This window comes from Oncorhynchus gorbuscha, linkage group LG20 (assembly GCF_021184085.1).
Source record: "Oncorhynchus gorbuscha isolate QuinsamMale2020 ecotype Even-year linkage group LG20, OgorEven_v1.0, whole genome shotgun sequence".
Taxonomy (NCBI): domain Eukaryota; kingdom Metazoa; phylum Chordata; class Actinopteri; order Salmoniformes; family Salmonidae; genus Oncorhynchus; species Oncorhynchus gorbuscha.
In genome coordinates, this window is record NC_060192.1 from 13,370,771 (window position 1) to 13,387,334 (window position 16,564).

Below are 16,564 nucleotides of genomic sequence, written 5' to 3' on the forward strand. Positions count from 1 at the left end.
CGAAGAAATAGGCATATCTACACAGTAATGGTGACTTGCTGCGATATCACCTAGCCTAATAATTTGTGTATTGAGGTGATATACCTATTTTAGCTAAATCGACAAATGAAATTGATTAGGTTACTCTAGCAATTAAAAATATTTTTTACAAAATCATGTACATGTAGACGTTTGTAAGGCGCTCATGGTGAGATCTTTAATAATGAACTAAACATACACTTCAACTAACATGTGACATATGGTAAGATCTTTCATAATAAACTTACAAGCAAATTGACACTGTTACATGTCAGTGCCACATTACACCACATGAACACTACTAAACACGACTTGTACATGACGTGTACGTGTCACGTGACGTGAACGCGTCGTCGGCACTTTGAAATAAGATGTTTGGTGACTTGATGAGGGGTATTGGTAGCGTCACGAGGCTTAATTCTGGCACTTATCACCCCCTATAGTCACCTGTAGAGCTCACTGCTGTTGACGTCAGGTAGGTAATAGAACTCCACTCATGCAGGCGTGGCCAAACGTCTCGCGGGTCTGAAAAGCGCTTTTTTTGTTGAATGCGAACTATTTTTTTAAATCTTCAAACTGCTAAAATGGATAACGGTTTACTATTATCGTGAACATTTAAACAAGAGAGGAATTTATATGGTATTTAAGTCTACTTACGGAGCTTTAGCAAAGTCGTTTTCACATGCTTTGAACAAATTAGTTGTTGAAGGGCGTGATGAGGGACCGCCTGGGCGATTTGACAGCGGTGAGTATCACTATAAGAGAATGGAAATAACTAGTTAACATTTATATCTAGAAACTAGGACGTCTGCTTTGCGTTTCTTTTCCCTTCTTATTTTAAGTTTCAGTTAAATTGTTCATGAAAATGTGAATTGTTTCTGTCGAGTCATTTCGAGTCAACTACGACTCTTGTCTGTTACAGTACAGTAGCTGTAGGCTTTATTGAACTTTAGCATAAAATTAGGGAACTATTGGTATTGTCGGTTTCTTCGATGGAAACAGGTATACTGTACGATATATATATATATATATTAGCATTTTAATCCGTGTGCCAGCCAGGTAGGTTAGTGTAATGAGGGCCTACACCTAGCTACTATTGTCAATGTTAAATTTAATTTATTATGAACTGTTGTTTCTTGTACCTATAAATGGGTTGGTCAAGGTTATTGATGCCTATGACTCCAAAGGTCCTTTTAGAAAATATATATATGTATTTTTAATTTTTTTTATAGCTTTGTTAACTAAGGCTATTCTAATGTGAGTAACGTTATATTTTAGGAATTATTTTATTCTCCGTCTGGCATTACACTTCACAATGTGCAGGTAATTTTTCACAATGGTGTGCTGAAATAACATTTAATTGGCATGGCAGGCCTAGTATTTTCTTTGGTTACAGAAGCCTTCCACTGATCAGACAATTATTTTCACAGAACAGCAACAATAACCCTTTTAATGTGGATGATGATGATGGCACCATCACAGTGGATAGCAATTCCCACAGGGATGACTTCTTGAAACAGGTAGTCTACTTGGAGCTATAAGTTTGCATAGTCAAGCGTCTTCTCTAGCTCTGTTTGCCAAAGTCTAGCCAATGTGTGTTAAAAAATGTATTCTGTTTCTTGCTGACTGTTGATTCCTTTCAAATGTCACTGTAATCCTCAGTGAGGGTAATACAATGTTTTGATTATAAAAGCCTCTTTGTTGTGTGTAAACTAATGCGACATGTTGTGTTTGGAAGGTGGGGGAGGTGCGACGCCTCATCGATAAGATCTCTTTCCAGGTAGATGAAGTGGTGAAGAAACACAGCGCTATCCTCTCTGCCCCCAACCCTGAGGAGAGTGAGTATGGCCTCCTCACAGCTGCACACATTCACACAAATTGTCTTAAAATGTGAAAAGGACAGGAAAACAACATTTTAATGAAAATGGTTCCTCCCCAGGATGTTGTCCAGTCTGGAAAAGTCACATATTAAATACAAATGAGCCAGGCAGGAAACACTGCCTATAACTCCAGCCCAACCAGCATGCCCATTTCCTCTAATAGTCATCTGTTATTACTGGATTAAGGAAGTGCCAGACAACCTTTGGCTGCTGATGACAATCTTTTTTTTTATTGCTTAAATGCTTCATATGTTTTCTGATGGAAATGGACGTCTATTTCACATTGAGAAATCTGCAGTCATATCTAGGCATGAACATTTTATTCTACGATGGCTCCAACAGAATAGCTTGCATTGGACTGAATGATATTAATATTATACAGCACTGTGGTGGAAGGCCAGGTCAATATGCCACCAACAGATTATAGATGTTCCCAGAACAGTTGTAAAAGGCAGCATGTGGTGACTTCAATTGGCAACTCTGACCAGTCATTCGCTGCCTTTGATGTGCTGTTTCCATTTTTCTCCCTTCAGGCACCAAAGATGAACTGGAGCAGCTCACCAATGAAATCAAGAGGAATGCCAACACAGTGCGGGCCAAGTTAAAAAGTGAGTTCATAATAAATCAACAATTTCCTGTGTGTATCAAGAATGGTCCACCACCCAAAGGACATGAAGCCAACTTGACACAACTGTGGGAATCATTGGAGTCAACATTGGCCAGCATCCCTATGGAATGCTTTTGAGACCTTGTATATTCCGTGCCCTGACTGCTGTTCTGAGGGCAAAAGGGGTGAAACTCAATATTAGGAAGGTGAGTTCATAATGAATCAGTTAGACTGTAAGGTAGGGCATGAATGAAATAATATGTAAGTGGGAGAACTATATAATTAGTTTGGGAACACTTCCCTCAATTCAGAGGGAGTTTAGTTTATAAGGGAGATTTGACTTGCAAATTAGCTGTACGTACGGGAAAGCTACTACTGCACACCTGGTCATAGGTAAACACATGGCTGGAATAGTTTGACCCCCACTGCTAACAATATAGATACGATATCTGTATGAAGAGGTGTGTGTCTAACTGCCTCTGCATGTATGGGAATATGTTAGGATGATGCATACATTTGTAAGTTGGACTAATTGTTTGCTTTCATATGCAAGTGCATGTTTGGAGTTTAAGTAATGTATTGATGCATACAGTATGTGTGTGTGCATTAGGTAATACACTGAGTGTTAAAAACATTAGGAACACCTGCTCTTTCCAGGAAAAGACTGACGAGATGAAAGCTATGATCTCTGTTACCTGTTAAATCCACATCAATCATTGAAGATGAAGGGGAGGAGACGGGTTAAAGAAGCCTTGATGCAATTAAGACATTTTGTATGTGCTATTTAGGGTGAATGTGCAAGACAAAAGATTTGAATGGGGGATGTTAGTAGGTGCCAGGCACACCAGTTTGAGTAAGTAAAGAACTGCAACACAGCTGGGTTTTTCATCCTCAACACTTTCCTGTGTGTATCAAGAATGGTCCACCACCTAAAGGACATCAAGCCAACTTGACACAACTGTGGGAAACATTGGAGTCAACATGGGCCAGCATCCTTATGGAATGCTTTTGAGACCTTGTAGATTCCGTGCCCTGACGGCTGTTCTGAGGGTAAAATGGGGTGAAACTCAATATTAGGAAGGTGGTCCTTAAGTTTTGTACACTCAGTGTATATTGCATCATGCTGACCGGGCCTTGATGTGTGTTGGCAGCCATGCAGGACAGCCTGCCTGAGGATGAGAATGCAAACACAGCCTCTGTGGACCAGCGCATCCAGACAAACCAGGTCAGAACTGGACCACATGTTAACTACAATACATTTGTTTCAGACATAGACCCTAATGGAGTTCTCTGTGTGCTGTTTGTCTCCCCACCTTCAGCACACAAATCTGATGCGCTGGTTTGTGGATGTCATGACGGTGTACAACGAGACCCAGATGTCCTTCAGGGAGAGGTGCAAAGGACGGATTCAGAGACAGCTGGAGATCAGTGAGTGCTGAGTTTGTGCGCACAGAGAGAGAAACATTATTACCTTCTTAGCCTAGACAGTCACCTGTTTTCTGTGTGCTGTAAATCTTTATCAGCAAACAGGAGTGTTCTGAGAGGGGTAGGAATACCCTGGCCACGCCCTAAGATTACAGAAAGGGGAGCTTGCAACAGGAGACACCTGTGTTTAGTGCTGCCTTAGCAACGGTTTTCAGGGTTGTCTGGGGGAGGGGTTGCAATATATGTAGTCAGGTGACCAGAGGAACAGGAGGTGTGCTCTTTAGTAACTGGTCTGCTGTTAGTGAGCCCTTGTAGTTAATTTGTGAAATCAGTTTTCCAATTTTTCTTTCTTGAAGCTGGGAAAGTGACCACTGATGAGGAGCTGGAGGAGATTCTGCACAGTGAAAATCCTGCAATCTTCACTTCTGATGTGAGTGGCATGTTCTTAGAACACTCATGTATCACTTTACACAAATAAATCAAGAGATGTAAGTATAAAAGTGAATTGAATTCTTGCACTCTTTTCCTTCTACACGGTTATAGCTTTGTGGATTATTTTTCCACATCATAAATGTCTCCTCCTGTACTTCTTCCTCCCTGTACAGATCATCTCCGACTCCCAGATCACGCGCCAGGCTCTGAATGAGATCGAGTCTCGCCATAAGGACATCATCCGCCTGGAGTCCAGCATCAGGGAGCTCCACGAGATGTTTGTTGACATGGCCATGCTGGTGGAGACTCAGGTGAGATGGATGTCACAAAGGGAAATATGACTTGGAACAAAACTGCCTTGTGTATAAATCCTCTATCCTATATAATCACATTTGTCAATGTAATAAGCATATACGAATTTAAATAGGGTTTCAAAGATCCCCTGGAAAACCTCTGTATTGTGATCTGTGTGTCCAATAGGGGGAGATGATCAACAACATAGAGAAGAACGTGAGCAGTGCAGCAGAGTACATCGGCGTGGCCAAAGTGGAAACCAAGAAGGCAGTGCGGTACCAGAAAGCGGCGCGCAGGGTAAGACTTTTCCCCCGTTTCCCCAGCCTTTTCAAGAGCAACACCACCGCCGTCCCCAACGAACCAAAACCCACTGCTGTCAAATGAGCCACTATAACATAGCTTGTCCTGCTGCCACTGAACATGCCATTCAAGTTAGCACTGTGAATGAAGCTAACGTCCCGTTCAAGGTCAGCCAATCATTTGTAACGCTGTGAAGCTAATGTCGCACACCTGAAGCTTTTATTAGATTTATCACCGAGAACCTAATCTCTCAGGAGCCTAGCGTCACATTTGATGAAGGGAAGATGGTATCACACCATAGAGCTTCCCGATAGGTTAAGCACAGAACTGCTATGCAAACTGCCTGTAGAAGTGTACAAACTGTGAAATGTTAGCCATGGCCCTTGGCCTCTGTTTGTGTGATGCTTGTGCTGTTTACATGTAATGACTGTTGGAAATAAATGTGACTTGCAATTAAAACAGACAATTATTTGAATATTTTTATTAATGTATGTTTGGCCTAGTACACACTATTTTGACATAAAGCCTAACATTGTGCTTCTTGTTTTGGCAGAAGTATGTAATAATTGCCATAGTCGTGGTGATCCTGCTTGCTGTAATCGCACTTATCGTTGGTTTGTCTCTGGGTCTAAAACTGCCCTCAACCGCACAGCCTTAGGTAATTACTACTGATCTACACAGACAAACACTGTCTGTCATGATTTAACACACACATAGACAAATACTGTCATGTCCTATAGCAGATTGCATTTAACTCTCTAAATGCAGTCCTGTTAGTCAAATACTGACCGGTTTATTACTATGGCAACTTATACATAAGACTGTCCACCCCTAGCCTGTGGGCTATAGGAAGTAAGGGCCCTGAACTTTTCCTTTTTTTACATGTATCTTTTAGTTCTTAATTCATTGCTTTTTTTTTAATGAGACTGTATACTATGTATTTGGACAATGCAGCTGATTCAATTTTCCTTTTGTTCCCCATTCCTTTTCCTGGACAGCTCTTCTTTTTCACAGAAAATGCTTTATCTTGCAATTGGTGGGGTTTAGTGTCATCGTTTTAGCCATTATTATGGGGTTGAGTGTCTCATAGTGATTTGTTCAAGCCCCCCCTCAAAAAAAAAAAACCTTAAACAAAAACGATCAGTCTCAACCTCCATTCTTCCATCTGAAATATCTACCGTGACCACTAATGCCTTGCTGGGTGAAGTGACTCCTCTCTCATGGAGTGAGTAAAAGCTCCAATGAGGAGTTTCTGCTGTGCATTTCAGAGGAAGACAACAACTCTGCACCTGCAGTATCAACCAGAGGGTGGTGCTGAATCTCCTGTTTCACTCCGAAACCTTTTCAACCAGACATGCACTATGCACTTTTGACAGAAACACACATACACACAGCATATGTTTTACTTTCCTTGTGGAGACCTAAAATTGATTTCTATTCTATTTCTCCAAACTCCTGTCCTTAATTCTAACTCTAAACTTAAGCCTAAAATAGCCTTTGTCATTTTGTGGAGACCTGGGAAATGTCCCCGCAAGGGAGAATTGTCCTTGTTTGACTATCCTTTTGGGGAATAGATACACAGAGCCTACACTCAGTTTACTTATAACCTCTGGTATTCTTTGAAATGGTATCAGTAAATCCCAGTTACATGTTTGTTTGTATTCCCTCTCCTGAATTGGTTGGATGTACTCCCTACTTGAAGATGTGTTCTATCAATTGTTTGACTGTTTCTTTGTGCCTCTCATTACATTTTGAGCTCCAGAGCTTTATCAAATATCTTTACACCACTGAACATTGCAAATGTATATTTTCACCTTTTGTAGAATGTATTTTTATAGTCACCTGAACATGTATCCGATGTTACTCCTTATTTATTTGTGCTGTATTTTGTTAACCGCTGTGATAATGAACTTGATATGACATTGCTGACTGAGTGCTTGCGGAGTTGAGACAAACATCATATTGTACTACTGCACCTGTTTAAAATATTATATTTCCTTGCACAAAACACTAAGCTCACACTAGCTATTGAGTACAGTGGATCTAATTTAGCCAAGTGTTGCAGTTGTCAGAATTAATTTATGAAGGTGGGAATGGTGTCAGTACACACTTTATTATGCCTGTGTTTTTCATCAAGTGCCTTACAACAAATGACAAAGTTAACCACAGCACTGTCAAAGTCTGCAAGATATGACATCACTTGTCTAAAGTGAATCCAGCTGATATGTAAAGTGTCTCTTTCAATGTTCTTTTGCTTCAAAAGTATCTATGATAGCCAACCAAGAGAGAGCAAAAATAAAGCAGTGTAAAAAAAGCTTTCCTGTAATAGTTCATGCCAATCCTGCTGTTTCATAGAAGTTCAAATTAAGATAATTTGATATGTTTTGAGTGAGGCTGATATTGCTACTCCGTCTGCCTCAATGAAAAGCTGTTTTTCTGTTGGTCACAGAAGAATCAAAGGAGCTGAACAATTATCCATTCTGGCTCCTGTCCTGGCTTATACACTATATACAACCATCTCCCTTACCCCCTCGCTCTCTGTAGTAGAGGTATCAGAAGCGCTAGCTCATGTATCCAAACACACTTACAGGGGGAGAGAGGGTATTTATCTGTGGAGGAGCAATAGGAGGACAGGCTCATTGTAATGGCTGGATTGGAATAAATGGAACCATATGTTTTGACTCTTCCTTTTATTCCATTTACAATGAGCCTGTCCTATAGCTCCTCCCACCAGCCTCCACTGGTATTTATAGTGTTATAGTGATGGACACAGCCTGAACCTGCGCAGCTAAGTCTAGTGCCTGTTTATAGATCCCACCTCGTTAGACCTATTCTCATCCTATATCCTTGTAATTTTAAGGTGTGGAAACTTTCTGCTTTCAATAGGACATGGTGTTATGAACAATAATTGCAAGTCCCACTTGTTCCAGTGTTTTGTACTGAATGTTGTTACAGCCCATGTCTATACTTTTGATATTGTAGAAGATGTCAGTATGGATCACGATGACTATCTTTGACTATGACCTGAAGCTTCATGAGTTATGGTGATACCGGCATGGGGCAGTTTCTCTACCGGCTACGATCACAGGTGAAATTCCCCTCTAGTCACAGTTTTCCTTTTTTCATTTTCTCATGCCTCTCTTCTGCTCCTGCTGTATATGTGTCATATGGCCACACAGCAAGCAGCTCCGGGTGCAACAAGGCTGGGATGAGAAAGACAACACATTGGGCTGTGTTTCAAGAATACAGATCTAATGCGAATCTCCTGCATTAGCACGTACCAACACACACCATAGGAACCATGGAAACAACTGAACCTGCTGTGTTATCTCTGGAGGCACGACACATTCAGACATGCACATATTCACTCATTTGTATTTAGCTGGATACACGCAGTGATCTGCACACTACATCCTCTTACATTTGCCCTTTCTGCCACACAGCTGCCTTTATTACATGACTAAGGAGGACCAGACCAACTGATATCAAAAGAATACACTGCCAAGGAATGTTGGGTCATCTGCAGCAAAGAAGGGAGGAGAGAGTATAGTGAAAAAGAGTTGATTACCACTGAGGTAAGACAATTTGAAAAAACATGGGAATCTATCCTCTGAGGTAATTATTTGTATGTCTATACTGAACAAAAAATATACACGTAACATGTAAAGTATTAGTATTACATTTTTCAAAAGCTTATTGCTCACATTTTGTGCACAAATTAGTGAGCATTTTTCCTTTGCCAAGATAATCCATCCACCTGACAGGTGTGGAATATCAAGGAGACGATTTAACAGCATGATCATTACACAGTTGCACCTTCTGCTGGGGACAATGAAAGAGCACTCCAAAATGTGCAGTTTTGTGTCTTAACACAATGCCACAGGTTTATTTTTAGGGAGTTGTCCACGAGAGAATTGAATGTTAATTTCTCTACCATATGCCACCACTGTCATTGTAGAGAATTTGGAATTCTATTTTTTTTTTACCTTTATTTAACTAGGCAAGTCAGTTAAGAACAAATTCTTATTTTCAATGATGGCCTAGGAACAGTGGGTTAACTGCCTGTTCAGGGGCAGAACGACAGATTTGTACCTTGTCAGCTCGGGGATTCAATCATGCAACCTTTCGGTTACTAGTCCAACGCTCTAACCACTAGGCTACGCTGTCCAACTGGCTTCACAAACGCAGACCATGTGTAACCTCACCATTCCAGGACCTCCACATCCTGCTTCTTCACCTACAGGATCATCTGAGATCAGCCACCTGGACAGCTGATGAAACTGAGGAGTATTTCTGTCTGTAATAAAACCCTTTTGTGGGGAAAAAAATATTCTGATTGGCAGGTCCTGGCTTCCCAGTGGGTGGGCCTATACCCTCACAGGCCCCCCCATGGTTGCACCCCTGTCCAGTCATGTGAAACCCATAGATTAGGGCCAAATTAATTAATTGAAATTGACTGATTGTCTGTAACTCAGTGAAATTGTTGCATGTTGTGTTTATATTTTTGTTCAGTATATTTTACCAACTACACGGAGAACAGTCAACACAAAGTGTACATGAGCATTTGTGTACACTACATGACCAAAGGTATGTGGACACCTTCTCAAACATCTCATTCCAAAATCATGGGCATTAATATGGTGTTGGTCCCCCTCTTTGCTGCTATAATAGCCTCTGCTCTTCTGGGAAGGCTTTCCAATAGATGTTGGAACATTACTGCGGGGTCTAGTGAGGTTTGGGCACTGATGTTGGGCGATTAGGCCTGGCTCGCAGTCGGTGTTCCAATTAATCTCAAAGGTGTTTGATGGGGTTGAGGGCCGGGCTCTGTGCAGGCCAGTCAAGTTCTACAACACAAATCTCAACAAACCATTTCTTTATGGACCTTGCTTTGTGCATGGGGGCATTGTCATTCTGAAACAGGAAAGGGCCTTCCCCAAACTGTTGCCACAAAGTTGGAAGCACAGAATTGTTTAGAATGTCATTGTATGCTGTAGTGTTAAGATTTCCCTTCACTGGAACTAAGGGGCCTAGCCCGAAACACTATTCCTCCTCCACAAAACTTTACAGTTTGCTCTATGCATTGGGGTAGGTAGTGTTCTTCTGGCATCCGACAAACCAAGATTTGTCCGTAGGACTGCCAGATGAAGCGTCACTCCAGAGAACATATTTCCACTGCCGCAATGGTGGTGAGCTTTACACCATTCCAGCCGACGCTTGACATTGCGCATGTTGATATTATGCTTGTGTGCGGCTGTTTGGCCATGGAAACCCATTTCATGAAGCTCCCGACGAACAGTTATTGTGCTGACTGTGCTTCCAGAGGCAGTTTCGAAGTCGGTAGTGAGTTTTGCAATTGAGGACATACGATTTTTACATGCTTCAGAAATTGGTGCTCCGGTTCTGTAAGTTTATGTGGCCTACCAGTTTGTGGCTGAGCCGTTGTTGCACCTAGACATTTCCACTTCACAATAACAACACTTACAGTTAACCGGGGCAGCTCTAGCAGGGCACAAATTTGACGAAATGACTTGTTGTACCGGTGGCATCCTATGACGGTGCCACGTTGAAACTCACTGAGCTCTTCAGTAAAGACATTCTAGTGCCAATGTTTGTCTATGGAGATTGCATGGCATTGTGCTCGATTTTATACTCCTGTCAGCGGCAGGGTAGCCTCGTGGTTAGAGCATTGGACGAGTAACCGAAAGGTTGCAAGTTCAAATCCACGAGCTAACAAGGTACAAATCTGTTGTTCTGCCCCTGTACAGGCAGTTAACCCACTGTTCCTAGGTCGTCATTGAAAATAAGAATTTGTTCTTAACCGACTTGCCTAGTTAAATAAAGGTAAAATAAAATAAAAAAATTCAAATGGTGTGGCTGAAATAGACAAATCTACTAATTTGAAGGGGTGAAGGGAACTTACAGAACCGGAGCACCAATTTCTGAAGCATGTAAAAATCGTATGTCCTCAATTGCAAAACTCACTACTGACTTCCAAACTGCTTTTGTATATGTGGTGTATGAACATCCTTTTTTTATATTTTTTTTAAATATTTTTTTAAATTTTACTTTTATTTAACCAGGCAAGTCAGTTAAGAACATATTCTTATTTTCAATGACTGCCTGGGAACAGTGGGTTAACTGCCTGTTCAGGGGCAGAACGACAGATTTGTACCTTGTCAGCTCGGGGGTTTGAACTCGCAACCTTCCGGTTACTAGTCCAACGCTCTAACCACTAGGCTACACTGCCGCCCCATTGCTTTTCCATTCTTATTATCTAAATTTAGAATCAAAATGTACATGACTCAGGGGTAGGTATCATTGTTTTTTCTATTTTGTGAAAATCCTGCCTATAAATAACAACACAAGTGCTAATTGGTGGGTTGTGAGGGGGCAAGGGGTGGGTTGCTGTGGGGACATTCATTTCTCATGCCTACAACAATAGACCATGGTCGTGTTCAGCAGGCATAACATGGGGACTAATTTGAAATGTAATGAGGTACGCATTTAATTTCCTGCCGTTTGAAAACAACCCAGAGCTCTCGGTTTCTTCTTCTCCCTGCAGCAATACAAAAGCTCTCCAAGATGAGTCTAAGAAGCTGTGAGGTGTGTATGAATTTGGCAGAGTATGTGTGTTTGCGTGCATGCACGAGTGTGCAGTGTGTGTGTGCGTGCGTGCAGGTTCAAGGTTTAAAGGGAAGGCAGTCTGCTTTGGTTTGGGATAACAGGACAGCTCTCCTCTAAGGCACCTTTTTTAAAGCCACAAAATATTGGAAACTAATTCTAGGCTAAAGAGTCAAATGATAGAATGTCATTATTCAGTGAGAAATTAGAACATGTAAATGTTCTAAATGACTAATGGGGTGAATGCATAGACTGATGTTTGCTTTTTCACCAGGTAGGTTAAAGCCCTGCTGTAAGAAACCCCAGCAGCTGGAGAGAAAAAAAAGTTAATGGTAACGTCTGAGGATGTGAATGTGTATGAATAAGAGCAGTATTTCAGTGTTATCTGTGCAATCAATCGAAGTTAGGACCTGGAATTAAAATTCTCAGAAATTGTGACACCATGTTGCCATATAGTGTTGTCCTTGTGGTAGTGGGAATAAAGGTGCTGACCACAATACATACAGTACTTTAGCATTTAGGCAGATAAATTACATTTCGAACAGCTATTGTAGAGAACCTTAGTCTATTATCAACAATAAAATAAACCATTATTTTGAGATTAAGCCAAGGAGCATCTGAGTACTGATTATATAAAACCTGCGTGAGAATATTCCATATCATCATGTTTCCTGGGGTTTTTGTAGCCTAATCTGTATAACTCTCCCCGGGATCTAAGCAGTATTAGAGTTGTGCCTAAGAACAACCCTTAGCCATGGTATACTTAAGCAATAAGGCACGAGGAGGTGTGGTATACAACCCTGAGCCGTGGTAAATTGCCCACATACCACAACCCCCCCAAGCTGCCTTATTGCTATTATTATATACCAACGTAATTAATGGTCATTATAAACCGGATGGTTCAAGCCCTGAATGCTGATTGGTTGAAAGCCATGGTATATCAGACCGTATACCATGGGTATAACAAAACATGTATTTTTACTGCTCTAATTACGTTGGTAACCAGTATATAATAGCAGTAAGACACCTCTGGGGTTTGTGGTATATGGCCAATACAACACGGCTAAGGGCTGTGTCCAGGCACTCTGCAGTATATTGGCAATATACCACACCTCATGTCTTATTGCTTAAATATACCACACTCCCTCGGGCCTAATTGCTTATTTAACCCCCTTAACCCCATCAGTCACCATACAATTGTGTTTGTGATGGCTAATGACAGTGAGTGGATGGAAGGAGGAGGACAGGTGCAGAGCAGAGGTATGGAGAGGAAGATTTAGTTGTGGCTGATAAAAGCTGACCTGGCTCCAGCGTTCCTCCTGTCATTGTAGTGCTGTGATACAATAATCCCCCTGCTCCCTCTTATGTAACGGACTGGAGAACACATTAATAATCCCTCTGTCTCTGTACACACACACACGCATACACAGTCAGTCAGTCAGTCAGTCAGTCAGTCAGTCAATGAGTGGGCGCAGCGAGCAGCAGAAGCGGCCTGTTGTGGGGATAGCCAGGGAGCTCTGGATGCATGGCAGCAGCACTGGTAAACTATGGACAGGTATCTGTGTTACAGGGAGGTGAAAGGCTTGAGGATGAAGCCGTATTGTGTTTGTAATGTGAGCACAGTGTGCATATGTGTGAGCATGAGTATGTTTTTAAGTACACAAAGTCTGAAGTTGTAGTGTGTCTGTCTGTGCGTGCGTGTTTTTTTTTTTTTTACAGCATCCATCTCTGTCTCTTTGTGATTGACGATGTGGGTGTGCGCCAGACTGCCAGGACATCATGCGAGGTCACAGGTCAAGTGACATTGAGGAGCTTCTGAGACAGTCTCACTCAGAGCTGCTGTGGATCCAGAGACAGCTGTCAATCATCGCTGCCAGGAACTCCCATCACCTGCAGGTCCAAGGGAAGGTAAGGTTCCACACACGTGAGCTCATTTTTGGCCTTCTGACCTTGCTTGCTTGATCTTTTATGTTACCTTTTCTGTATAACCCAAATTGTATGCATATCCTTGTTAAAGGTCCATCTGTTCATATGTTGTACTATAAATCAATTGTCAATGTGTCCAGGAGAGGACAGCATAGTTCTCTGAAAACACCAATGACTCTATGATAAAAAGCAAGTGTCTGGATTCACCAATCAGAGGAAGAAAAAGGTGAAATCCATGTTGACGTGTTATTAGCATCTTTAGTGGGTGTGGCCAGAATGTCTTGTCAAATGGCACCTTGCTTCCTCAGACTAATTTACATTTTGAAGGGAGTGGTTGGATTTTGGCTGTCCAATCCCACCTAGGTTTTGCATTGTGCCTGAAAACCAATTGGCTTATAAAGAACTGTATCTAAGGACAGAGAGAAAGAGCGAGAGAGGGAGATAGTGTGTACACTCAAAGCAGTTGGTGTTGCTAGGCAACATAATGGAGGAGATTGAGTTTTTTCCTCTCCCTCTCCATCCCTGTACATAGAGATCTGCTAACCAATACCTGCAGCTGTTATTTTCCCTAAAAACACCACTGCTTTTAGAGGTATGATCTGGGATTGGGGAGGGCTGAGAGGGCACTGATGCTTATTGGTCTGTCAATGTGACAGTTAGTTTTGATTGGTCTGTCCTGGGGGTTTTGGTTTTTTCCATTGGTCCTTGTCCTCCAGTACCTTAGTATAAGTGTCTTTTAGAGGTTACGTAGCAGTTAAGAAAATAAATGCATAAAGGAATCAAGATTAAAAAGTGAGGGATGTATGTCAGTGTTTGAATGGGAGGGGAGAAAGGATGATGAATCATGGCTAAGAGGATTGAAAAAGGAGCATTGAGCAAGGTTACGTGTACCAGGGGAGGAATCCATTGACGCAGTGGGCTCAGGTCATGCATTTCTCTGTTTTAGAAAGAGAGAGAGAGATGGTGAGAGCGAGACGGGTGTGAGGGCTGCTCAGGGACGGCTGCAGGTAGGAGAGATGCGTGTAAAGGAAACGCTCATCCATGATGCAATCATTTACACAGGCCAATGATATGAATGCTCACACACTTCAGTGGGTTTGTGTCTGTGAATTCTTGTGACTGGGATGAAGAGGAGGGATGTGGACTGCACTGAGCATGTGCGTGCATCTGTGAGAAAGGGAAGGGAGCGAGAGAGAGAGATGGAGAAGTAGAGTAGGTGAGGGAGGGAGATGGTGAGTGTCGTGGTAGAGAACCTGAGAGAGCTACTAAGCAGGAGAGAGCGCGAGAGAGAGCGGGAACACAAGCAAGTGACAGAAATGGTGTGTGTGTTAGAGAGCACTAATGTGTATCTGACTCTCGGAGGGTGTGTTGTTGCTTGAGTTTTCCTCTGAGAGGGCTGAGAGGCTCTCTCACTGTCTGTCTTTTGGCTCTCCATTCGGCTACAAGCTGCAGACTGGACCAACCATTAAGCCTGCGGAACGCTCACGCTGCACACACTCGTAGGCACACACACACACCACTGGGGTGTCAGCCCTGCCAGCCGGTGATGAGAGGGAGGATACAGTCGTTTTGACACAAAGGGGGAACTGCCTTTGAGGTATGGAGCTTTTTTACCCTCTGCACCACTAGTGTTGTGCCACTGTCTCAGCGGGAATTGTTATTGCCATATTCCTTAGCAAAATGCAGCATACACATTTCTGAAAAAGCATAGGCCTATACATGCTTGGTTACACTAAACACACACACACACACAAATCAGAATCAAAATGTATTGGTCACATATTTTGCAGATTTTATCGCAGGCACAGCGAAATCCTTATGTTTCTAACGCCAACAGTGCATTTATACATAACAGTACAAAACAATACACAAAACTCTGAAAAATAAATGAACTAAGAAATATCAGCACGGGTAATGTCAGAGTCCGGAATATAAATATATACAGTATGTACACTGCACACAAATAAATATGTGGACACCCCTTCAAATTAGGGGATTCGGCTATTTCAGCCACACCCGTTGCTGACAGGTGTATAAAATTTAACACACAGCCATGCAATCTCCATAAACAACCATTGGCAGTAGAATGGTACTGAAGAGCTCAGTGACTTTCAACGTGGCACCGTTATAGGATGCCACCTTTCCAACAAGTCAGCTAGTCAAATTTCTGCCCCGGTCAACTGTAAGTGCTGCTATTGTGAAGTGGAAACGTCTAGGAGCAACAACGGCTCAGCCGCGAAGTGGTAGGGCACACAGGCACACAGAATGGGACCGTCGAGTGCAGAAGCGCCTTGCGCGTAAAAATCGTCTGTCGTCAGTTGCAACACTCACTACCGAGTTCCAAACTTCCTCTGGAAGCAATGTCGGCACAAGAACTGTTCGTAGGGAGCTTCATCAAATGGGTTTCCATGGCTGAGCAGCCACACACAAGCCTAAAATCACCATGCGCAATGCCAAGTGTCGGCTGGAGCGGTGTAAAGCTTGCTGTCATTGGACTCTGAAGCAGTGGAAATGCTTTCTCTCGAGTGATGAATCACGCTTCACCATCTGGCAGTCCGACGGATGAATCTGGGTTTGGCAGATGCCAGAAGAACGCTACCTGCCTGAATGCATAGTGCCAACTGTAAAGTTTGGTGGAGGCCTCCAGAGTGGTGCAGAGGTCTAAGGCACTGCATCGCAGTTCTTGAGGCATCACTACAGACCCGGGTTTGATCCCAGGTTGTGTCCCATAAGGCAGCATACAATTGACCCAGCGTTTACTTGGCTCATCGCGCTCTAGCAGTTGTCAGTCGAACGGTGTTTCCTCAGACACATTGGTGCTGCTGGCTTTTTTGGGTTAAGTGGGCGGGTGTTAAGAACCGTGGTTTGGTGGGTCATATTTAGGGGGATGCATGACTTGATCTTAGTCTCTCCCGAGCAGCTATGAGACAAGATCGCAATTGGATGTCATGAAATTAGGGAGAAAAAGGGGGTAAAATACAACAATAAAAAAAGTTTGGAGGAGGAATAATGGTCTGGGGCCATTTTTCATCATTCGAGCTAGGCCCCTTAGTTCCAATGA

General features: G+C 42.5%; 2 protein-coding genes across 2 annotated transcripts in view; both read left to right on the forward strand.

Annotated features, from left to right (window-relative positions):
- Window positions 1–434: 434 nt before the first annotated feature.
- On the forward strand, window positions 435–7,225 carry LOC124007523 (syntaxin-2-like). Its single transcript, XM_046318167.1, has 11 exons — window positions 435–763; window positions 1,449–1,538; window positions 1,757–1,856; window positions 2,432–2,506; window positions 3,657–3,730; window positions 3,825–3,933; window positions 4,287–4,360; window positions 4,536–4,673; window positions 4,843–4,953; window positions 5,510–5,614; window positions 5,955–7,225. The coding sequence occupies exons 1-10, from the start codon at window positions 734–736 to the stop codon at window positions 5,612–5,614; spliced, it is 906 nt and encodes a 301-aa protein (XP_046174123.1). The 5' UTR covers window positions 435–733; the 3' UTR covers window positions 5,955–7,225.
- Window positions 7,226–13,038: 5,813 nt separating this feature from the next.
- LOC124006626 (RIMS-binding protein 2-like) overlaps window positions 13,039–16,564 on the forward strand; it is a 111,100-nt gene continuing 107,574 nt past the window's right edge. The window contains 2 exon segments of the mRNA XM_046316677.1: window positions 13,039–13,117; window positions 13,343–13,485. Of these exon segments, the coding sequence (XP_046172633.1) occupies window positions 13,039–13,117; window positions 13,343–13,485 (222 nt within the window).

What these genes read in the sequence shown, in the direction of transcription:
- LOC124007523 (XM_046318167.1), top strand. Translation starts at nt 734, where the DNA reads ATGAGGGACCGCCTGGGCGATTTGACAGCG. An exon ending in GGGATGACTTCTTGAAACAG is followed by an intron (nt 1,539 to 1,756) that starts GTAGTCTACTTG and finishes TGTGTTTGGAAG; the next exon opens with GTGGGGGAGGTGCGACGCCT. An exon ending in CTGCAATCTTCACTTCTGAT is followed by an intron (nt 4,361 to 4,535) that starts GTGAGTGGCATG and finishes CTCCCTGTACAG; the next exon opens with ATCATCTCCGACTCCCAGAT.